The 23,899-nt window shown below is 44.3% G+C and overlaps 3 protein-coding genes across 9 annotated transcripts in view; 2 read left to right on the top strand and 1 right to left on the bottom strand.

The window, feature by feature from the left end:
* fbxl17 (F-box and leucine-rich repeat protein 17) overlaps positions 1–10,881 on the bottom strand; it is a 204,512-nt gene extending 193,631 nt beyond the window's left edge. For all 3 annotated transcript variants that reach the window (XM_031856172.1, XM_031856171.1, XM_031856173.1), the window contains exons 1-6: positions 10,682–10,881; positions 8,652–9,160; positions 7,716–8,108; positions 7,457–7,579; positions 6,971–7,228; positions 6,677–6,808 (exon numbers count right to left, since the gene is read on the bottom strand). In XM_031856172.1, coding sequence (XP_031712032.1) covers positions 6,677–6,808; positions 6,971–7,228; positions 7,457–7,579; positions 7,716–8,108; positions 8,652–9,140 — 1,395 coding nt within the window. In that variant the 5' untranslated portion in view covers positions 9,141–9,160; positions 10,682–10,881. The remainder of the gene's footprint in view (positions 1–6,676; positions 6,809–6,970; positions 7,229–7,456; positions 7,580–7,715; positions 8,109–8,651; positions 9,161–10,681) is intronic.
* A 1,139-nt stretch (positions 10,882–12,020) lies between these two features.
* Positions 12,021–14,010, top strand: prxl2c (peroxiredoxin like 2C). The gene is given in 7 exon segments (XM_031856558.1): positions 12,021–12,047; positions 12,050–12,241; positions 12,556–12,624; positions 12,743–12,796; positions 12,880–12,985; positions 13,080–13,214; positions 13,305–14,010. Coding segments are annotated over 7 exon segments (714 nt in total). The 3' UTR covers positions 13,436–14,010.
* Positions 14,011–14,205: 195 nt separating this feature from the next.
* cdc14b (cell division cycle 14B) overlaps positions 14,206–23,899 on the top strand; it is a 15,999-nt gene continuing 6,305 nt past the window's right edge. For 2 of the 5 annotated variants that reach the window (XM_031856551.1, XM_031856549.1), the window contains exons 1-14: positions 14,206–14,524; positions 15,702–15,792; positions 16,417–16,492; positions 16,697–16,789; positions 16,889–16,965; positions 17,133–17,199; positions 17,285–17,435; positions 17,526–17,756; positions 17,879–18,017; positions 18,385–18,550; positions 18,693–18,790; positions 22,314–22,361; positions 22,464–22,589; positions 22,867–23,035. In XM_031856551.1, the coding sequence (XP_031712411.1) occupies positions 14,416–14,524; positions 15,702–15,792; positions 16,417–16,492; positions 16,697–16,789; positions 16,889–16,965; positions 17,133–17,199; positions 17,285–17,435; positions 17,526–17,756; positions 17,879–18,017; positions 18,385–18,550; positions 18,693–18,790; positions 22,314–22,361; positions 22,464–22,589; positions 22,867–23,035 (1,641 nt within the window). In that variant the 5' untranslated portion in view covers positions 14,206–14,415. The other 3 variants (XM_031856552.1, XR_004213076.1, XM_031856553.1) reach the window with 3 other exon arrangements.

Here is a 23,899-nt window from a genome sequence, read left to right as displayed (position 1 = left end):
TCTACTTGGCACAGCCTGCACACTGGCCACCTAGTAGGCAATGAGCAGAACCGGAGTAGAAATGGAAGTCACATTCACATTAACATTCTTCGGTGCTTTCCTGTAGCTGCGGGCGATTGCTTGATAATGTCATGGAGATGAGTGCTGCTAGAATGTCGACAGTGCTAAAAGATTATGTATTGCTTCCGCCAAGGCTGTTCACAGATTCTGACTACAGGTGAGAAGAATATGCTTTTTTTTTCTCCACTTCAATAGTTACTTACATAAATGAAATGTGAGTGAAAGGACATGAAAGGTGCAAACAAGCTCCCACGTTACATTCTTTTGTTTGTGCAGGAAAATATAAAAGCTCAAGTATCAACAGGTTGTAAAGCATCATTGTTATCTGAAACAAACTGACTTTAAGAAGGACTTCTTGTGAATAGTCCTTTATACGCCACAAAGAAAATACATAGCTGATAGATAGGAAAGATTTGTGCTCAAATATCTATTAATATCCTCAGAAAGTGGGATCTTTTATGAGCAGCCGAAGTGTAACGCTCAGCTGCTCTCAGCTGCTGTTCACTGTGGTGTTACTGCTCTTCTGCAGTCCTGCTACGCCCTCTGCAGGAGAACATCAAGCACACCAACCAAAACCTGGTCTGGTGTGGTGTGGCTGCAGCGGTGCACATTTCAGGTGCAGCTACGTTTAGCTTTTGATATGAGAGATTTGACTTGTCCTGTGCATTACCGGCCTTTACACAGAATTTGTCACTCGAGGGGATTTTTGAGGCACACAAACAAACTACATATTCACACCCATAAAAACAATCTACAATACAAACTATTAAAGCGTAAAGATTGAAAGAAAAGAAGGTGATAACAGTTCGACATGATCCAAAAATCCAGCAGCACGAAGGCACATGTACAAAAAAAATAAAAACTCATTACCGTTTATACAGACTAAACTGACCTCTTGCGCTGTGTCTCACGGTTTCTGTAATTAAAACCTCAAACTATTGTTTTACATACAGGCCGTCTAAAACACATTCAGAATGGTTTTCACTCAAACTACTTGTAAAGGGTTTGTTGGGGGGGGGGGGGGTTGTCTGTGTTTTGTCAGTAATTTCAGAGCTGAAGTTAACGACACATTGAATTGGGTTCTTGTCGATCAAAAAAAAAATAAAAATAAAAAAGGCATTTAAACCAGCGCGTAAATGAAAAAGTTCAAATACTTGTTGAAGCCGTATTGAATAAGAAGGTATAAAACTTTGCCGATATTCTCTGATCCAACCCGAAGTAGTTCAGCGTAGACTTGGACACTATGCACAGAGGAATGTAAAAGCTGAACACCATCAATTCAACTGTTTATGCGAGTATTCCTGCGACTATATTTACCCCTGGGCTGTAGAGCTGTTCCTCTAACTTTCTTTTTTATGTTTGTTTTTGTCATGGATGTCGATGTGAGAGGGCAGCAAACTAATCATTTGAATGTGCAGTGGAACTCTTCCTCTGTGCATAGGACCGTCCAACACAAACTCAAAGGAAATGTGGTTATTACCAGCAGAGGTTCCCCTCACTGCTCCAGCTGCGACTCCAACTAACAGGCCTACTTTGGACTCTGGCACAACCGTGATCGTAATGTCTGTCATTCACTCGACTTTGTTTTCATTGCACAAGTTTAATACTTTGTAGCATTTCTATGAGCCACTCGGGGAATCCAAGTGAGCATCCTGCCACTCTGCTTTCTCAAAAAGGAATTCCACCAGCGTTATTGATATCCAGTCGGGGAATAAAATGCCCGACGTTAATGCAGAATTCTACCCCGGGGTAACTAGTGTTGAGAAGAAAAACACTGCAGCAAGGTGAAATATCGCTTTGGAGGCACGCTTCACAGGACCACATTTCCAAAAGGCGCTTTCACTTTCTTCTCTTTCTTTTCTCTCCCTCCTTTAAAACTTGTTTTGTTCTCGGGCAGACTGCAGAGGGAACATATCGACGATGTCTGTGTCTGAGTGCAGCCGGCTGTCCAAGTTAAAGTCAGAGCTCATTAATGCATCTGATTACTTTCCAGGCAAAGGACGATCAGCAACCGCCCCAGACACACACACACACACACACACACACACACACACACCCAGCAGCTTTTTGGGGACACAGATCGATACGGAGGCACTTCAAAAGAGCAATGAAGAGGAGGATATTGGAGAGAGGAATGTGCCGTTAGCTTAGACTACAAACTGAGAATGTAAGCAGCGGTAATAGCGAAAATAAAAGTTTTAAAAGGGAATCATTCACATAGTTTATTACTTAACAAACTAACCTCATGTCCTTATCGTAATGAGTCAGCCACAGTTAGGGCTGCAACTGAAAATGAATAGCTGAGCCTGTTCAAGGTCAGAAAATAGTGCAAATTAAATGCCCATCTAAATTCCCCTAAAACCAAAGGTGGTTTGTTTTGTATGGCCAACAGGGAAAAGGTCTACTTGCTCGCTCCCTTTGATGAATACAGTACATATATATCAGCAGACGGAAATTTGTTCAGTTGATGAAGACCGTGTACCACGGCCGAAAGCTCCCGAACAGTGGCATTCAGTCTATTCTCATAGAGAGCTGGAACCGGGGTAAAGAATTATATAAAAGGTGCCCTTGGAGTTTTCTTATGAACAAACAAGTCCATGTTTATGTTCGTGGTTACTCATGAAAAACACATTCGTCCTCGAGGTCAATTCATCCAATTCCAGAATTGTTGACGATCTATTTTCTGCCGAAGCACAAACAGAAGGGATGATGGAAACAGAAGGGATGATTTGATGAAATATATTTCTTTCTAAATAGAAAGCGCAGCGCATGTTTTTGTTTTTCAGGCTTTCCCCCTGGCGGGACACAACGTAGACGGACAGAAAGAGACGAAAGTGGCTCCTCAATGACGTGAAGGCATGGAAACTCTGGATGGGGGCAGAGCTTTTCCACACGCTGACAGACATAATCCAGCGTCATTAGCAGCTGACGCTGACTACATACATCATACAGCATCTGACATTCAACATCCTGAAAAGTCTAAACTCCTGTCAGTGAAGGCTGGAGGGGATTGGGGAGATCTTGGAGAGGAGACGGACAATGCGCTGTTTGTGTGTGTGTGTGTGTGTGTGTGTGTTTGGCTGGTCAGAGTGGTTCTATTTATCTCTAATTACAGTCAAATACAAGTTTCCAGAGGAGATTCCAGTGCAGCTGGCAGCCATTCAAATTCATCCGCTCCCACGTGTGCGTCGCATCCAGTGTTTTGACGAGGCCTCTGTGTGTGTTGGTTCATGTCAAAAGGTCTATCCCGTAATAACTGACAGCTATCATTACCGCTTCCTTTTGTCTTTGCTCTCCCGCTAATTAAATCTGCTAATGTCAATATACAACTTTTAATCTGCGATCACGTTCGATTGGACTGGTTGAGGCCTCCAGTGTTCCACGTTGTTCCACAGACAAACACATCCCAAGCGCCTCAGAGAGAGAGAGAGAGAGAGAGAGAGAGAGAGAGAGAGAGAGAGAGAGTACATGCAGAGTGGTAATTACACCTAAATTGAGGTCACATGGTAATCTATGTTAGGTCATCTCCAATTCCACTTACATTTCCACATTTTGGACTAATTAAAACTGTAAATAATCAGAGCCTGTGTGTGTGAGAGAGAGGGAGAGAGAAAGTGTGTTTGTGTGTGTGGGCAGACACCATGTCTTTGAGATGAGCCAGTGGGAGAATTTTCCCATCACATTGCAGGAAAATGAAGTGCACACTCTCTGATTTTAACAAGACAGGAGAGCAGATAAAGTTCTTTTTTTTTTTTTTTAAAGAGAGGAAAAGAGAGGAGAAAAGTGCTTCCCGAGCAAAAATGTTTTTAGATTGCGATGTGCGTTTAATTGAAAGGAACATTGGAGCAATGTTACCGACATGTAGAGATGGGTGACGAGGTGTTTTTCTGCAGCGTATAGTCCGTCCAGTTTGTCTATGAAACTGACAGAACTCAGAGTTAAACTTTCAGTGATGCCTCTCTCCCCCCTACGGCAAATTGAAGTGAGATGAGGAAAAGGGGAATTTGCTATTCTCTGAGCCTTTGCCCTTCGAGGTGGTGGAAGAGAACAGAATATGAATGGGGGTGAGAGAGAGAGAGAAAGAGAGAGAGAAAACACTTCAGAAGATGAAAACAAGCCTTGAAAGGCAACTGGTGCAATATAACCAACTCTGGCATAAATACTGGATGAACGCCAATAAAGAATGCAGGGTGGATGTCAAAAGGAGCAGGGCGCAGAGACACCGGAGTCACCTGCTCTTCACAAAACACACTCTTAGCCCAGGGTTATCTGTAGCCCTGGGCTAACAAGCAATCAAAGAGCAAGCCTCATTTTGTCAACTGTAAACAACATTTGGAGACACTCATCACTGCTGGAGACGTCCTCAGCATTGCATTAGCAGCTTTCATCTTTTGTCGTTTGTTTAAAAAAAACTGGCGTGCCCTTCGTATGATAATCATTGTCCTTTAAGTCGGTCTTCTGCAACCAAAGGCACGGCGAGAAATCTCACAATTGCACATCTTGCATCATAGCAGAGCAACAGACTTATCTCCGACCCACTCGGAGTCTCCGAAACTTTCCTCGACAGTTAACTTAGAGCACGGAAAAAAAAACAGAGGAAGATCAACAGAGTTACTGCTAATAATGTAAGTGGTTGTATTTCTTAAGTCTTAAGGCTTAAGGCCCGCCCACCCCCTCCCACACACAAGCCATTTAACCATCGACAGAGCTGGATATGTTCTTGACACAGAAAAAGGCCCTGCAGCATGGAAGTGAAACCACAACCACAACAACACGGAGGGAGGGAAAAGAAAGAGAAAAAATGCTTGTGGGTGTGCACATGACGGAGAAAAAAGGCAGAGGGCGAGCGAAAGACCACACAGAAACACCCTGCAGCAGATCAATTATTCAATTTGGGAGGAGGAGAAAGAGAGGGCAGATCACAGCGAGTGAAAGGCTCATCCTCATCTGGGATTGATTAGGAGACCGCAAATGCACCAGGAGAGGAGAGGAGAGAGGAAGGAGAGGAGGGGAGAGGAGAGGAGAGGAGTTGATCTACAAACAGCTGAACCCAGAGCGAAATAAGTTCCTCTGAATACAAACGGTTGAGTCACCTTTTTAAATTCTTCATATCCGATACAATATTTATAACTATTACATTTAAAGCCAACAGCCTGTATCGGCTGACATCCAAGTCTAAATGTCTAAGAGCAAGATATAAATATAAACATCTTTTAGCATCCACGCATATTTCTGGATCTCACAGTGCCAACACATTCAGCCAAACTCATTTTGAGGCCGTAATTACCCACAAAGCAACACAAATCAGTTTATTTTCCCTGAGAAGTGGGCGGAGGCAGCCGTAGTCTTTCAGGCCGTTGCAGAGAATAAATGGCCTCGGTGGAAAAATGAAAGGTAAGTGTTTCTGGGTCGTCTTAATTCCTGCCAAACTTAATGACAATTCTAGGCCAAGCAACCAGAGCGCCCAGACCTAACAATTCCCCCACAAGCTCAGCCCATTTCTCTGCACCCTAACGACAGGAAGCGAAAATAACCGCAATGATCTCGCGCCTGAAAAATGACTGTCTGAAATTGATGCTGCTGCGCTGAAATGTTATCAGCCGGCAATATTAATCTCTCACCTAGTGGTAATTGCTAATTTCATATACTATTAGGTTGATGAATGGGGTTTTAACAAACTGAGCTATTGTTAACAGCTTAAAGCGGGCTAATTCATCAAGGTCATAATTACTCATGGACTGCAAAGAAACATTAGCACTGAAAAGTGCAAGAGCATTAGTGAGAGACGGACGATCGAAATAAAAGGGGTGAGAAACAGACAAGTCAAATGACTAATTAAGTTCTCTTTCTGTTTCAGAACTAAATACCTATTAGTCATCATTCATGATGTATTTGATCGGGAGGAGCTATAGCATCAACAAGACAAGAAGAAAGCAGCTGGGAGGCTGTTTTTCACAACCTGGAACACAGTGACATCTAGTGGTGGTTGTGAAGTAGTGTGTCCCTTTCTTCTACTGCTTTTACTCAAAGAAATATGATTGGGGGGGGGGGGACAAAGGCAGTTCAGCTGTCTGAAGTCACTCCATGCTCATGATGTATTAAACTAAACCAACTGCGGCAATAAGATTAGTCACTAAACAGATTAAGATATTAGTCAGCAAACAAATGTATTTACATTCTCACAAACATGTGGGTGGGGTTGATTTGAACCATTTAGATTTAAGAACTGATCATCGCTGCTAATGTGTACAATGAGGACTTCCAATGTCTGACCGGATCATCGTAACACAGCTGATTCTGAGACGCTACACTGAAATGAATGAGTCTCGGGCACTCAGGCATGAATTTCTTAAGACTCCAATATGGCGGAAAAACCAACAGGAAGACATGCAAGAGACAGGGACCACGTCTCTTAACAATATCCTCATAACCCCAGAACATCAGCAGTAGCTACATAGCTCAGACGAGTACCAATGGAGAGCCTTTACGCGATGAATGCAATCTTTACATTGCCAAACTGGGACCGGGAAGACACTCGGGCTTCCTGTACGAGCAGAAAGCACGAGGCTAGCAAGGAGGAATAGCCCAAATATGAGAGCAGGCTCGTGGGACTTACCAGCTTGTTCTCTTGCAAGTAGAGTCTCTGCAGTTTAGGGCATCCTCTAGCCAAAGCCACCATGCCTTCATCTGTGATACTGTAGCACTGACCCAAGTGGATGTCCTTCAGCTCACTGCAGTGCTCTCCCAGCTGAAGGGAAAAGAGGACATGTGTTTGTTTAGCATATGTAAAATAAAGAGTATTACTCCAATCTTCATTTGGGAACAAAGACAACAAATGAGGTGGATGCATCACAGACAAGCAAACATCTGGAGAAAAGATTTCTTGTGTCGCTACACTCTAATTCGATACCTTTTTTAGTGCTTCATCTGTCAGTTTGTCCTGGTTGCCCACATGCACCTTTACCAGCAGATGGCAGTGTGTAGCCAAGGCCGACAGGGACGTGTCCCCCAGCTGCTTGCAGCGATACGCTGTATACTTCTGCAGGCCTGGACAGTGCGAGGCCAGCGAGGACACACCGTGGTCATGGACACCTCTGCAGTCCGAGATGTTAATCTCTGTCACGTTCTGCCTCCGAGAGGCTATTTTCACCAGGAGATCATCGTTTACCTGGGGGACGGGGGCAGGGAGGGCAACACAAGGAGAGATGAAAGTCAGCGGAAAGATTGTAAAAGGTAAAGAGTGTTCAAATTACAAGTCAAAGATTTGATCCAAGAGGCAGTTATTCCAAAGGCCTCATTCCAAACCAGAGTGTTAACTTAATGTTGCATGTGGAAAATACAAAAGAGTGTGCTGCTCGACTGAAAAAGAAAGACTAGAGTGTCGCTAGGTGCTTACTTGTTGTAGGCCACTGAGGTCGATTTGCTTCCAGAACTGGAAGTCCAAGCAGAGGTCCCTCCAGTACTTACACACCAGAGAGGCACACAGACAGCGCTCCTTCACTGTCAGGTGGGAGAGCACCTGAAGGAAGGCAAAAGGAAATACAACACATGTATCCAGTCTAATAAATTGTCAAGTGGTAAGTCAAGTATTCAGTATTTTTGAATTTCTCCATTGTACCAACCCAACAGTAATTAAAGACGAAATTAACTCTGACCTTAAGAAGGATGGAGGAAGGCAGGTGGTTGATACTCGAGTGATCGGCGGCGTCAGAACTTCTCGCCTGGCAGTCGTCGTACGGATGCAGGCAGCAGGGGGACGAGTCCGAGCTGTGGGGCAGGTCGGCGTGAAGGCCCGGCCCGCAGCAGCCGTCAGCGGGGGAGGAGGAAGAGGAGGAGGCAGAGGAGGAGGAGGAAGATGAAGTGGAGGAGGAGGAGGGAAGTGGACAGAGGGGAAGGTGGCAGTGGCCGGTTTCAGAGTTCGAGGCGGCCTCTCCCCCGCCTCCTCCCACTCCCCCGTTGTCCAGCCCTCCGTCGGGGGCCGCGAAGGCGCAGCGCGGCTGCTTACAGGGGGTGCACCTCTGCACCTCTGAGCACTTCCTCTTGCACACCTGCGCCCAGAGACAGACACACACACACACACACACACACACACACACACACACACACCCACACACACAGATTTTCTTCAGGCAGGTTAAGGCAGATTTGAGTGTACAGCCTTTAGATGCAATTGCAGCATTGAAGAACCTCACGCCGCCCACATAATGAAACACTGAATCAAAACGGGACCCTTTACCCTGGATACTCAATGTGAACAAAATTTTAAAAGTGGTTGCTTCGAGTGTGATGTTTGACTTGTGACTCCTGTTGTTACATCTTGAGAGCACAACAAACTCACTGTGTAATGTTTCCCTTTAAAACACTTGGACTTTTGTTGAAGCTTTGCGCTGATTTTAATCCGCCTTTTTTGTCTGATATTATAAACAGCTGGGCTGCTCTGTCAGTCTAAATCCTGTGGCTACTAGATAGAACATTTTCTGCAGCAGCAGCACTGGTAAATCGTGGCTGCTGAGGCCATCTGGACAGATTTGAGTCAATGCTCGCTCTCCTCGCCAGCTACAGCGTTCGGTACTGTCAGTGCAGCTACCTACCATCTCAGTGTAGTCACTGGTGCAGCCAGGCACAGGTACAGGTACAGGTATGGGCACGGTCACAGACACCCCAGCGGTTCGGAACAGCACCGGCGGCGGAATCAGTTTGGCAGGAACGGCTGCTAACAGGCTCCTCCCTTGGCCCTCCCAGATAGCCAGCTCCCGCGGGGACAACAGGAACTTGGAGCAGTCCTCGGGGGACGCGAGCGTCGCGTACCGCTCGGCGAGCTTCGAGGCCGCTGCGATGCCAACTCCACCCACGCCGGGGAGACCGATTCCCGTGATGCTGTTGCGGCGGCACGCGCTGCCGTTGGCACCAGCCTCCAAGTGGTCGCTGTCGTCGTCGAGGCCGCTGCTGTTGCTGTGGACAATGAAGCAGAGCATGCAAGGCAGCTGCAGGAAACAGTTCCTCTTCTTCTTCTTCCTGTGATGCAACTTGCGCGTCCTTTTCTTCAGGCGGTAACCATTTTTCGAGAGAAGATGGCCCATATAGATGATTCAAGGAAACTCTGGAACAAACACGAGTCAATTCATTGGTTAATCTACTATTCAGGAATAATCTAAGGACCTGCAGGTTCACAGCAGAGCAGGACTGGGTGTCATTATTAGTATCGTATTAGTGTCAACCCAATACCTGAGTTAGGGTAGCAATACCAAAACAAGGCTTCTTTCAGTACCTTACTTTTTATTTCAAATAATTTAATGTCCTAACACAACCATACAAGACCTTTCTGACATAAAATCTAACATAGCCAAAGTTATGAAATAAGTCAGTAAATATCTATGAAAAGTATATGTAAACCAGATCTGATAAGCATTCCATTAACTTCCAACACTTGACAGTTTTCAACACTCCAAAACATTTAGGTTCAATCGACCCCTCAGTAGTGTGGTAGAGAGAAAGAGCAGCCTCATATCGTAAAAATATACATCACACAATCATTTACTATACAATAAAAAAATGTTACATGTTGATGACCTGCATCAACATGTAAGTTCCTCTGCAAACAATATTCCCTGGAATAAAAAATGAATATATATATATGTATTGTAGGCTATGTCCAAATACAGGAGAAATAGCTAGTCTAGTTGAAACTAAGCAAATTCTCTCTTTGCATTTGATTTTTTATACTGCCCTTTATTTCAGAGACAAAATGTTCCTGGTATTATCCTCAGCTCACAAACTTCAGACTGCATTTTAGGAGACTAGCGTCCCCCATCACTGACATCTGATTCATGCTCGAAAAAGATCCCTCCACAATCAATCACGTTTGAGTATCGTATTATATGGAGAAAATGTGAGCCACTTTCTGAAAGTGTCAAGAACCATCAAGGTAGATCAACTTAAACAGCTGGTAACGCATATGATGCTAAGAGAGGACCGATGGCAGCCAACACTGTCTTCACACTGGTACCGCGATGTAGCACACATTAGGAGGCTGCACAGCCACAACCTAGCTTGATATCATCGTGACATAATTTCGAGTGCAAAGCCTAAAACTGCACGCAAAGAGCAGCAAGCTTTACAGCCGTGCCGTCGTAACCATTTGACCTGTATTAAGCTAATTTGTGCTGTGAATACATTACTTGTCACATGTTAAAAACCCTGCTTTCGTTGCCCGCGTTGCTGTTTGCGTGCTAAATAGCAGATGTCTATTACAATACTATAGCGTAGCGAGGAAACAGCAGCGATGCATCGTCTCGTTTCAGCCCAATGCAAAGATGTAAACATTGAACAGGTGGTCACTTGTTTAGCATACACACACGCGCACACGCGCGCACACGCACACACACACACACACACACACACACACACATAGTAGACTTGATGTGACGGTGTTTGTGTTTTTGCCTGAAGTCACGACGAGTTTACGTCTAATACTGTCTCCAATTGAACAACGTATTCACGCCCTCGTTTAGAGAAAAAGGACACGGTGCGGGTGCTAGCCCGGTTCTGCTTTCTGACAGGCTAGCTCGCCCCATCAGTGGATGCTAAGTTAGCTGTAGCCACAACATGAAACATCTCTCACCACTTCACACGGTGCTCCCTCACGCCGGACGGTGCTCGCATAATACTGCTATGCTGCACGGCCAAGGTGAGTGCTGACAAGTCTCGGCAGGAGAGACGCGGAGACGAGAAACCCTGCTACTGAACTAGCGTAGTGTTTACCCAAACAGTGGCAGCTCTGGCTCTGCTGCTGCTGCTCTGGAGGACAACACTTCCGCACCGAGAGGGCAGCGGGAAGGAAGCCGACGAGGCCAGTTCATAATTCGTCACGGTGGCTGGATGAACCTGCCCGCTGTAAAAGGCCTTGTTAGGAGAAGTGAAGCCGAAAGTAGCAATATAAAGCTGCTCTTTTTTCATCTGTTTTAGGGGCCCTGTATTTATATCTGGTGTTAATACCTTTATTATATCAACTGATATTATAATGTCCTTACATGGTGCATATTTCCACATGCAGCTACTGATGTCAGGGTTATCTTGGTGCTGGATTGAGACTGTAATGCTTGTTTTCAAGATGTTTACTGTGTTTTAACAGTTTATATATATATATAAAAGTAAATCAAAACATGTATGGATACTTGCAATAATCCAGTATTATAATGATATAAACATGTAATACGTACATGCACACATGCATATGCACACACACGATATTACATCTATTAATAAATAAATAGAAAAATCAAACTCCAATCGCATAAATGGTGGAATAACGTTTATAATTATTGTTATTATTTATAGGGGCTACATTCCAATAGACATATTTACAATACCTATATTCGACACTTGAAATGCTCTACAATCATCTACAACAGTTTCTTAAATGGCCTCTAGGACTTTCTGCATTACAAAGTGGAGTGTGGAGGCAGGGGATCTAATGGAAGATGCTGATGATGAGTTGCATTTTGGGAAAGGCAGAGTCTAGTGTTTTGGGAGCTCGACCCATACTAGGGAATAAAAATCAGGATATCTTCATTTGTCTTTTGTGAGTTCCGCAACTTTATGTTCGCACAATACTAAATCACTGGACTATCCCTTTAATGCTTCTATACTCAAACTAGTTGCACAACTGAGACAGTGCTTGTTTTAGCATGCCATGCACACATTTCAGGAAATAATCTGCAAGTCAGTTCAAGTCATTGAATATAGTAATAAACAGTCGCATTATTAATTATTAGGCTATTACTATTGTTAAATATTCCTTTCAAAATCATTACTTTGCTATTCAATTTAAATGACATTTTCAGTCCTCTCTCTCTCTCTCTCTCTCTCTCTCACAAACACACACACACACAGTTTATGGGCGTGTAACTTTGCAGCCACCACTAGCTCCTCAAGGCTGAACGGCAACTCCCAAAATAGCAATGCGAATTCGGGAAGCCTCGGGGGAAAAAAAGAAAAAATGGCTGAAGCCCTTTCACCAATAACTCGACAAGTAGCTAAAGAAAACCAGGAGATCGGGACCCCATCTGTCGATTATCGTCTTGAAGACGTCGAAGATTGTTTGATTTACGACCGGCATGGAGTCCCTGTTCCGTTCAAGAAATTATATCAAGACAGGAAATCGGTCATAATTTTCGTGCGGGTAGGGGAAAAAAATAAAACTTTGTTTGGCTTAACCTTGCTGGTGACTCATAGGCTAGACTGCCTGAAGTACAAATCTCGAGAGGTTTGAGTTATTGAGCCTCATAAAGGCATCACAGTGTAGGCAACAGGTGAGCATCAGCCTTGCTGGACAGATGCCCCAACAGCTTCCCCTGCTATTGATGGCAATGAAGAGATCATGTCCATAGGTGAACACAGAGGGTTTGGCACATATAGGTGCCGGATGAGAGTTTTTAAAAAGTAATATCTCGTTTCTCTATAACCCTTTTGACCCATTACTCTACATCCCTGCAGAACTTCTTGTGCTACAGCTGTAAAGAATATGTGGAGGATTTGAGCAAAATACCTGGAGAAGCACTGGAGGTGAGTCCTGACCAGGTCAGTTGCATATTTAACTTGCAAATTGTTAAGGGAAGATAGTTTGGGTAATTATGAAATCTTGGGTTATTGATTCTGGAAACTCCCGACATGTAATTTGCAGGATGCTGACATTCGACTGGTTGTGATTGGTCAGTCTGCTCATCGTCACATAGAGGTAATTCATTAAATGATTCTTGTGCATCATTTCAGTCTGCCACATTTGTTCCTGTACAACATCTTGATTTTCAATCTCTGCAGCCATTCTGCTCGCTGACGGGGTATCCTCATGAAATATACGTGGACCCGGAGAGGTGCATTTATCAAAAGCTTGGGATGAAGCGAGAGGAGACATATACAGACTCGGGTATGCAATAACAGTATGAGGGCATGTAACCCCAGCATATTCTGTAACGTTGAAGAATTTTATCCGTGTGTGTGTGTGTGTTTCATCTACATAGCCCACCCTAGCCCCCATGTGAAGTCTGGTATCTTTATGGGACAACTGAAGAGTATATGGAGGGCCATGACTAGCCCTGCATTCGACTTCCAGGGGGACATGCATCAACAAGGTGGAGCCATCATTGCAGGACCAGGTAATCTTTCCTCTCTCTCTCTCTCTCTCTCTCTCTCTGCTTCCTTGTATCTTTCTCTTTTCCTACCTCACTCTTTTCCTCTCTCTGCAGGCCCCCAAGTTAATTTTTCCCATTTCGACATGAACCGCCTGGACCACATGCCCATCGACTGGCTCCTGCAGCTTGCCGGAGTTCAACAGACTCTGGACTTCAGCGATAAGCCAAAGATCCTCCATGTGTAGCCAGCTGGACTGCCTGAAAGCCTGCTTCGTCCCATGTCGCTGTCATCATCACACTCATGCAGGCAGGGATGGTGCACACAAATTGCTGGTTCAGTTAACAGAAAGAGTTTAGGCAACATCATTCTCTATAACAAAAGTCTTGGATAGGTCTGAAACAAACAGAGAGTGAAAGTTCATTCCTGACCTGAACTCAAGGTCTCCTTAGCTTTATCTCCCTCAGAGCTTCCATTCACATCTCATGGGTTGATGAATTTGAAGGCTTTGGAAAAGAGATTTGGTGAAAAAAAGCTTGTAAGTTTCCCTTGATCGTGCCTGTGGTGAGTGATGTATGGTTGAGTGTGTAAAAGGGATATGAATGCATTAGCCTACTATTTAACATATTTTCTATCTTTTCCATCAGAGCTATATTACTATGTCTTACTTTGTCTTGTTGTAGTGAGATGGTTGCGTAGATGCACACTTCAAAACAACTTGTGCACTGATGTAAGTGATTGTTCTTATCACAGTCTTATTTTTATACCCACTTTCCTCCTATACAGTGTTCATGAGATTGCAATTAAAGTTGAATTACTATTTCTTGGCTGCATTTTTTTCTTGTGTAATGCTCTACTCTGAAATGCATGGCAATTGCGCAGTCATATCAACCAAAAAAAAAATGGCACACACTGGGACTACATTCCCCACGTTACAGCGGCTGCAGATCGACGAGTGGAGGGTGGGCGCTGGACTCCTAATCCTGATACGTCAACATGCAGTGGATTTCAGAGAGGAGAAACCTGCCCCTGCTCACAGACGTCACCACCGGAGGAGACGGCGAGACCTCGGTTGACACACAACACTGGCAAACACACCCAGTTCCAGATCATCAGATCATGCTATATTAACACAGCACCAAAACACGGATACGCTGCCGCACTGCGAAGCGACGGGGGTCTGTTGCAGCTGCTCGGGAATGTCCACCGTGCAGACCTGAAGACAGCATGAAGCGCAAGAGCGAGAGGAGGAGAGCCGAGTCGAGGAAAAAGCGCTGCGCAGCTCACAGCAGCTCAGAGGCGGAGCCAAACTCTAATATTTACACTGAGATAACAGGTAGGGCTTCACAGGGTCTGCGGGATGAACCCTGCGAACTTTAAGCTCAGTTGGCAGGTTATGCGGGGACGCACGCAGCAGGCTGCGCATGCACGACCTTGCGTTATAAATGACCAGGGTGTGTGAACGAATTTTGGGGATTTTTTTTTCCAGCTTTTTACCTAATATGGCGACACCCTACGTCCCTTTATAGTGAATGCAGCGGGGTTGCCTCGTTTTAGCAGTATGTGCGCAAAATACACAATCTCAGCGGTTCGGTCTTGTATTTTAGAGCAAGAAATTGCACCATAACTTGACTTTGTGTGCACCATTTTTTTAATAGACTGTGTATGGAGATGGAATGGTGTATTCGTGCCTTAAATGTCATAGTCAACTGCCCACTGTCAGCGTCGTCCAACGCAGATTTTAATATATTTTAATATATTTCATGGCGTTTTCCTGGTAGTTGAACATCCTTGCGCAGCTCAAATCTCAGGAAGGGCGGTTCTTATGTAAATCACTCATTTGATTGGCCGAGGGATCGCCCTAGCAACCGCTTGGGCAACGTTCCCGGGGCCTATCATGTGTCTCATGTGAATAACTTTAAACTGAAACGGGCGCGGCGGAGCGCGACTGACGGGACGTTCGTCCAATCACGTAGCGTCCCGGATCAGTAGTAGCCAATAGCGTCCCGCGGAACACCGTAGGGGTGGAGTCGGGCGGAGGTCATTTTTTAGCAGAGTGCGCACTTGCACAAAACTCTCCTTCCCTCTTCGCCTGGTAACTTTCTTGTCCCGGAGAGTTAAATCAGGTGCAAAACATTTTACTTTTAACGCTATTTAAAAAAAAAACAAAAAAAACGTATCACCTTATAATACTTTTTAAATACGTCTTGCGCAATATCAGTGGAAGTTTTACTCAGTATGCGCAAGTGCTCGTGAAGAAAATCAACGTCATACGTTTCTCTGCAAAACAGTCATGTTCAGAACCGTGAGCAAGACGACCGCGGACGATGTTTCATCGAGATGTGTTGAGTTTATCAAGGGTGAGTAGTTGCAAGAATATACGTTAGAGAAGCAGCGTCAGTTGTAGACAAAGAGGAGCTGGTTATGGGCGAAATTGAGAGACGACAGAAGTTTGTATGCACGACAAAAGCAAGTTAACTGCCTCTTTATGTTGCCCCCCTCCCTTCCTCCAGATCAACTGTATTTCGCCATATTGAAGCAAAAGATCAAGAGCACGGCCGAACGACACTGTTTCTGCATAGATGAGGAGCTGGCGTACGAGAAGTAAGTTTTCAGTCACGTCGTATCTTTGCTTTTTGAACAGGGTCTCTGGGCTTTGAGCCCCCTGACCTTTGACCTACTGCTCTGTGTGCAACACTTAAATGGTCCGACAGTGCCGTACTGTGAGTGTAGCTTTGACTGTGAAAGTTAATCATCAAACCCAGGTTAGTTTTTCCAGTACTGATAAACTATAAGATCGAAGTGTTCTTGTGCACTACTTTAGATTAAAAGGAAATGGCACTTTTTTACTGTTATTGCGGAAAGAAATCCACAATAGCATTAAAAAATAAAGGCAAATAAAAGCAACTTTTTCCTCAGAACATTGTTTTTGTTTATTTGGCGTCAGGAGAGAACGAGACTGACCTTTTCGGTTTTGTGCCAGTGGTACAAAAAAAGACATCCAGTCTTTGCATTTTTTTTGTCCCGGTATGAATGACCCAGTCTAGCATCAAATGCTTCCAAATATAGTCTTTACTCTCTCATATTTTACCGTTTCAGCTCGAGGTAGCTGATTCTATCTAGTGAAACTTCCCCAGAGACCATAGCTGGCTGCATAAATAGCCACTCTGACACACTCTTATTCTTCTCTCTCTCTCTCTCTCTCCCTCTCTCTCTCTCTCTTCTCAGCTTCTATGCGGACTTCGGTCCCCTTAACCTGGCCATGTTTTATCGCTTCTGCTGCAAGCTGACAAAGAAGCTCACGGTAAAGTAAACCGCTGCTCCTAATTGTCCTTCCTGCAGAATGGGAGTCAAAACGTCAATCAATATCTATTTATACCCTCAGTACAGGTCAATTGATAGCCCTAACATCCCTGGGTGAAGTCAACTTGTGTCTATATATGAATAATAAAGTCAAATAAATAATCACGCGTCGGTTCACACTGTTGCTCTGAATGTCTCTGCACAGTCCATTACGCTCTCGAGGAAGAAGATCATATTTTACACCTGTGGAGACCAGAAGAAACAAGCCAACGCAGCCTACCTAATCGGCTCGTATGCGGTAAGCGGCGCTCAAACGCACGTGTTGCACGTAGCTTGTGAAAGTATGTCGGCGTGTAATGCGAGAGGCACCTGCTGACTGTACACTTTGTATTTAAAGGTAATGCATCTAAACATGATGCCAGAAGAGGCCCACAGTCTGCTGGTGTCGAGGAATTTAACATATATCCCATTCAGGTAACATTTCACTGTTATCGTATATATTTAACTTGTTATTCCTCTTTCCTATAAGAACGGCTATGTGAGACACCAGATTGTTTTCTTCCCAGGGAAGTACGTCGCGGTAAATAAAGATCCCAACTACGCTGTGCTGATAAAGACGGTCGGTTTATTTTATGTTTCAGAGACGCTTCATTCGGATCCTGCATGTACAATCTGAACATCCTAGATTGCCTTCGCGGGGTTCACAAGGTACGTCCTTTTAGGATTTGTTGACTCCTCTTTCCTGCTGTGTCGTGCCCCTGATGAAATGAACTCCCTCTCCTCCGTCTGCCAGGCTCTGCAGTACGGCTGGCTCGACTTCTCCAACTTTGACGTGGAAGAATACGAGCACTACGAGAGAGCAGAGAACGGAGACTTGAACTGGATCATTCCAGGAAAGTTCCTAGCGTTCAGTGGGCCTCATCCAAAGAGCAAAATAGAGAATGGTAAGTGAAGCTTCAGTCTTCAGATGTAGCTTTTTAATAAACCGCATCTGATCTCGTTTTTAACGGCCTTTTGCTCCCCTCTGGTCTCAGGGTACCCTTTGCACGCTCCAGAGGCCTACATCCCGTACTTCAGGAATCACAACATCACCACCGTCATCAGACTCAACAAGAAGATGTACGACGCCAGGCGCTTCACAGAATCCGGCTTTGAGCACCATGATCTGTTCTTCGTGGACGGGAGTACGCCGAACGACTCCATCGTCAGGAAGTTCCTCAACATCTGCGAGAACGCAGAAGGAGCCATCGCCGTCCACTGCAAAGGTCAGATCTCTAACCCACGTTCACGGCGCCCGGTAGTCCTTGATCAAACTATTCTGTCCGATCTGTAGTTGGTGCAAGACGCTTCGAGTCTAATGCCGTGAAACTTTTTCGTTTTCTTCCAGCTGGTCTGGGGAGGACTGGCACTCTGATTGGCTGCTATATGATGAAACATTACTGCCTGAGTGCTGCAGAGGCCATTGCCTGGATACGGATCTGCAGACCCGGGTCCATCATTGGGCCTCAGCAGAACTTCGTTGAAGAGTGGGTGTTCACTGATTTTAAAATCATATGTGTTTGTCCTTAATATTAAATATCCATGACTAAATAAGCAACAGCCAGAGTTAAAGTTCAGAACATAACAGCCGGTGGTATTATTTATCAAGACTTGATTGACGGCGCTGGCAGCAGAAACGGTCAATGCCACAAAGGTTAGCGCATTTCAACTCAAATGTTGCTCAACTCTGATTGGTGCAGGGAAATATGTGCGAAACATTTTCCCAAGGGAGGCGACCGCGCCCTCTTCAAACCCATGAGAATGTCCTGAGGGATCTTAATAACAATGGCGGCGGTGGTTTGGCAAGAAAAGTGTGTTCATTTTGCCCTTTTTGTTGACATGTTTCTACACCAGCAAGCAGAACAGTCTGTGGGCAGAGGGAGACGTCTTCCGGGAGAAGGTGCAAAATGAACGCGAAAACGGCAAAGTGGCCGTCACCAGGATCCTGTCCGGAGTGGATGACATCACCATCAACGGGAGCAACAAGAACCGGCCGTCCAACACAGAAGAAACGAACCGGGTGAGTTTTTGAGAAGGCGCTCTCGCCTCTCTTTCAGGTGTACCAACTTTGCGGCAGGATTTTTTTTGAAAGTATTTGAGTAAGCAGAAAACACAAGGACACGCCGCTTGGTCTGTTCATAGCCGTCTCTTTGTTTCTCCAGTACGACGACGAGGAGGAGAGAAACGGCCTCACACAGGGTGATAAACTGCGAGCCCTGAAGAGCAAGAGGCAAGCCAGATCGTCCTCGGGTTCACTATCGTAAGTAGCTGGGCGGCCCGCGAGTCTCATCGCGCCAACGTGATGTAGTACTCGTCAGTCTCTTGGATCCATTATACAGTGTTTCAAATCATAAGTAGCTTATGATTTCATAAAGACAAGGAAGTTGTGTTTGTTGTTTCGTCTGATGAGCTTTCTCATTTCCTCAGTGTTTACTCAGGGTGGGCAGCTGTTCTTCTGGGGTCAGGGTTCAGGCACAGCCAATCTGTCAGGGCTGCTCTCCCCGACTCTCACCATGACACCTTTTTATTTATCTGTACGTTTAGGAACCAGGCAGTATCCCTGTAATATTTCAATAACTCTGTCTTTGTGTCCCCCTGGTTCTTTTTAATAAATGTCATCAAGTGTGATATAACTCATCCCATTTTCATCCAAGTCGAGGAAGTAGTTGTTTGGAGGACTGGATTGGAGTTATCTGATACGCAATCTTCCAGCATTTTCTTTTTCTTTTTTTTTTTTTGTTGAGGTCTGGATTTAGAAAGGCACAAAAGATGTGGAAGTTAAATATGTAATCTGCAGGTTAGTTTTACTGCAGGATTGGGAGTCTGTAAATTTTCTTTGATCATAATCTTTAAAAAAATGAAATCTCAGGGTTGAGGGAAAATAAATACTAAGGCCAAATCAACGTGGAGCTTGCTAGTTGCTATTTTATAGCAACTTTTATAGCAACTTTTTTTTATTTCTTTGCTCCCTATCTGAATGAAGTCCACATCGTTCGTGCCCGTGTAAATCGAGCCGTGGAAGGTTGTCTGTCGGCGTGGCTGAGGGCGGCTGAATGTACCCATGTGAATCTGGCTTTTGTTGTCCCATGTCAGGCAGGTGGTAGTGTTCTGCAGCAGCCTCATGGGCACGGTGTGGCCGATGTGTTGCCTGCCGCTCAAAAGATAGCCGAGAGGGGCAGAGAGAGGGAGAGAGAGAGAGAGAGAGTGGGGGGAGAGGAAAATCAGAGAGAGAGGATGTGAGGTTTTGTATGACGGAGGTAAGTGCACATCACTTCCTTTTTAACTGACAACCTCTTCCTGTAGAAATGGTATGGCTGACTTTTTGAAGTTGTTTTCTTTCTTTTCTTTCTTTCTTTGGACGACTGTATGGTTTGAAGCGGATATGCACTTAGTGGATGCGTTGCATTTACACGGCCGACATCGTCGTCCTCTCGCGGACACACTGAGCCGATCTGCTTTGATATCGAGGCTTACATCCCAGATATCCCCCCGAGTCACAGTGAAGCTGCTGTACTTGTTAACAACGGCAGCGATTGTTCAACTAATCACGGTTTCACGTCGGATCTGGATTAGTTGAATGAAATGATTTAGTGCTCGGCTTGCACTGCTGACATGGCACGTCCTGGGAACAAGTGTTAGGAAGGGAAACCTGGTCCTCGTTCTGATCCGCAGGAGTTACTTCCTCATTGTTCCTGCTCAACCATTTAAGCTGTAGCTGTTTTGGGGGGATATTACCACTTTGGTGTTAGAATGATCTCCGCTTGAGGTGTTTTTAAGGAGTTTAATTAGCGGCTTTAAATGTCATTCTAATACAAAGGCTTGCATTAAGCATCACATGTGAGCTTCAGTGGAGGTAGTGGGATGAAAACGGGGGTTTACCCGTTCTCGGGAGAGAGTTCAGGCAGAAGGGAGATTTGTTGGCACTCATGCCTTCGCAGGGCTTCTAACTTCCAGCTGAAGTTCACTGTCTGTTTGTATTACGCAACACTGACGTTGCATGTTGAGTTCCAGAGACGATTACAACGACGATTTTCTGAAAATGTTCTCTGCCGTTTTCACGCATGGCAACAGGCATGAAGCCCTTGGACATGCACGCATGCACATGCCTCTGTGTTCGATCTATGTTTGTGTCTAACATGTGATTAATGTTGGGCCGGGTTCATTGTCACTTGCCTGTTGTTTCTGTTTCCCATTGCTTCTGTGACTGGATCAGTGTACACATAGCACCGGAGCTTCAGCTTCTTCTCATATCGTCCGTTTGTGTGGAACAGAATTCAAAATTCGATAAAGGATGAAGGCAAATTTTACCATTTTTAGACATGTTCTTTTGTGCAAAGTATTAGAGCTCGACCGATGTATTGACAGGCTGGCATCAATCACTGTTTGCTCATCACATATAAAACCTATCTATATCTATATCTACCTATATTTGGCAGAAATTGTTGTTAATATATGTTTTTATATGCTGCAGATTTGACCTCTTTTCTTAGATTGAGAGATTATATAACATTTATTTAAAATACAATTTCCTTTTTTCTCTCCCATGTTTTTTGTGTGTGTGGCGGGGTAATAATAATAATTTAATTATTTGGTTAATTATTGTGATTTAAGTTATCTTTTATCTTCTGTTAGTATTAACTGTAAAATACCCCGCTGCCCTACGTACTATATATTTGTCCTAACTTTGCAACGACTAAATTACCATCATTGTCCAAAATGTTAACGTTTTAGTTTGAAAGCTAAATATCACTCGGTGTATTATTGGCTTTTCTGTCCTCTCTAATATCGAGATCTACTTCAAAAATTCCCACATGGGTCGAGTTCTAAGCACAAAGCAAAGCGCTGACGCGTGAGAACAAGTGAAGAACATAGACTTGCTGACTGATGCGAGGCTCTGTGAGAGGTGTTTCATCTGATCCAGTCCCAGTGGAAACGCAGAACATCAGAGGCTTTGTGTCCCGCCCGGACGTCTCTTGTCTCTCCTTCCTTTTTATTCCCCACCTTTTTTTTCTTCTTTTTTCCGTTTGCTCTTGTTGTTGGATTTGTCCTCCTTTCAGATGGCTGGTAGCCATGCTGCTCTCCTCCCTGTGTAGCCTTGCCCTGTGGTGGATTGTGTATGGCTTCCCTTCTTCCATCCTGCATTTCTGTATAGACCGGTTAGGATTTCAATGAGCTCTGCCGCCCGTCAGCCCCCAAAAAACCTGTCCTGTTTCTGGAGCTCTAACTGAGAATGCTGTAAGTGAGCCCCCCAGTCTCTTTTTTTCCTGTTTTTAAAATTCTCAACCCCAATAAGAAATTTGTTTAAAATCATCCTGTTATTCTTTATTCTTTCTGCAAGTACAGTAAACTTAAAGCTGATCAGCAGAGCCAGTTTTTCTAAATCTAAAACATCAGAGGCTCCTGTCTTGTCTTTGTCACCATTTTCTGTACATAATTCGTTTCCATCATCCTGTCATTTTTAAACATCCTGCTTTGCTGGTTATTGTGTTGACTGGACTGTTAAAAGACATTTAAGCGTTCTTGTTGACCATGATCGCTCAGTGAAAAGGAAGATCAAGTTCCTCTGACGTTTAGTGCCCCCCCTGGCTTCTTCTGGTACTACTCTGCTTTACTAATCCTACCTGGCTGTTGAAGCTGCAGGAATGATCTAACACTATTCAGATTATTAAAACCTTCCTGCCCACCTCTATACAGTCTTTGACCCCCTCTGTCCTGTGTCACCTTTTGTTCTCGGAGGTCTCAATAGATCAACTTTTTACTCTCTTGTAACTTTTTTTTCGCAGACAAGAAGAGAATAAGATTCACACCAGGTCGTCATCACAGTCCCTCAGGTAAAGTTTGCAGCACACACACACACACACACACCAGGCATAACTACGCTCTGACAAACGACACGGCTCGGCCTGATTCATGACATTCCGTCTCCTCTGCAGCAGGGTCATATTGCATTCCAGTGTTCAGGGCTGCAAGGCCAGCATCAACCCCTTGGCTCTGTCCGACCAATCAGACAGCAGGAAGAGGACCAGAACCTCACTGCCAGCCAACGGAGTAGAAGGAAGGTCAGTGTCTATATGTGTGACGCCCGGTATGCTTTTCACTCCATGATAGACCAGATGTATGATCAGGGAGAGCAACGCAAGAAAATAAAACCATGACTGACAACAGATGCATTTTTTTTTCTTCCTCTGCTTAAAGATAAGAATTAGATAAGAAGATAAGAATTAATAAATCCTGTTTTTATGTGAACTTGACGCGCAGTTGAAAAGCAACCAAGAGGCTATAGCCACTCGTGGGTCCTCGAGGATTGAATTTAACGGCTTCCCTTCTCTCTGCCAGCTCCCTGTGCCACACCAGACTGGTCAGGTCTCTAGGCAACTTGCATGTAGTGGCCGGCGACAGGGACCCAATGTGTTGGGAGCCGTATGGCAGCCGTAGAGACGCAGCCAGCGCCGCAGCCACCGCGGGCACTCTCATCAACTTAAACATGGCACAGGTCCACCTGCAGGCAAGCTCCCTCAAAAAACCCACTGCAAGCCACGAACAGTCGTTGGCATTCACCTTTTTCTACGAAGACATGTTCTCTACGCTGTCCAAACGGGGGAAGTCGTGTTCAATTTGGTTTCCCGCCAGTTTGGACAGATGCTCAGATCATGACGTTTAGTATCTGTGTAAATTCAGCGGCTCCACACTCTCCCTCTTTCTCCTCTTAAAGCTCCTAATCACTCAATGTTCTTAGGCTGGGACGCATCAACAAGGAGGCAATGTTTTAAACATCTAGTTGTGGTTCATCCACTTGTCAATCAAATGTTTTACTCCGTTAGAGATTAGCAGGACTCAATGTCGATCTCACTTTTAACCATTTTGATGTGACTGCAGCTGTCTCACGTGTCTGGAGGACGGTGTCTTTGTGGTATTTGGGGGTGGGGGGGGTGTGACAGTTCCTTGAAGAAAGATAAAAATCAGACTTAAGTCAAAATTAGTCTGCCAGCATAAATCCTTAAATAACACAGTAAACTAATAATTACTGCTATTATAGTTTTTTTTGGACTGTCATTTAGTTGAAGTTTTATTCTTGCCATGGCTACATAATTATCATCAGACAAAACAAATAATTACCACGATAGTGCAACCCAGTCACTGTTCTTCTTTCCTCAGCTGTTGTACTAACATTATCTATATATCTATATCTATATATCTATATCTATATATATATATCTATATATATATATCTATATATATATATCTATATATATATATCTATATATCTATATCTATATATCTATATATCTATATATCTATATATATATCTATCTATATATATATCTATCTATCTATATATATATCTATCTATATATATATCTATCTATAT

Source organism: Anarrhichthys ocellatus, unplaced genomic scaffold, assembly GCF_004355925.1.
Source record: "Anarrhichthys ocellatus isolate YVR2014 unplaced genomic scaffold, GSC_Weel_1.0 scaffold17, whole genome shotgun sequence".
In the NCBI taxonomy this organism is placed as follows: Eukaryota; Metazoa; Chordata; class Actinopteri; order Perciformes; family Anarhichadidae; genus Anarrhichthys; species Anarrhichthys ocellatus.
The sequence above is the reverse complement of the archived record's forward strand: the minus strand, read 5'-3'. Positions and strand labels throughout refer to the sequence as shown.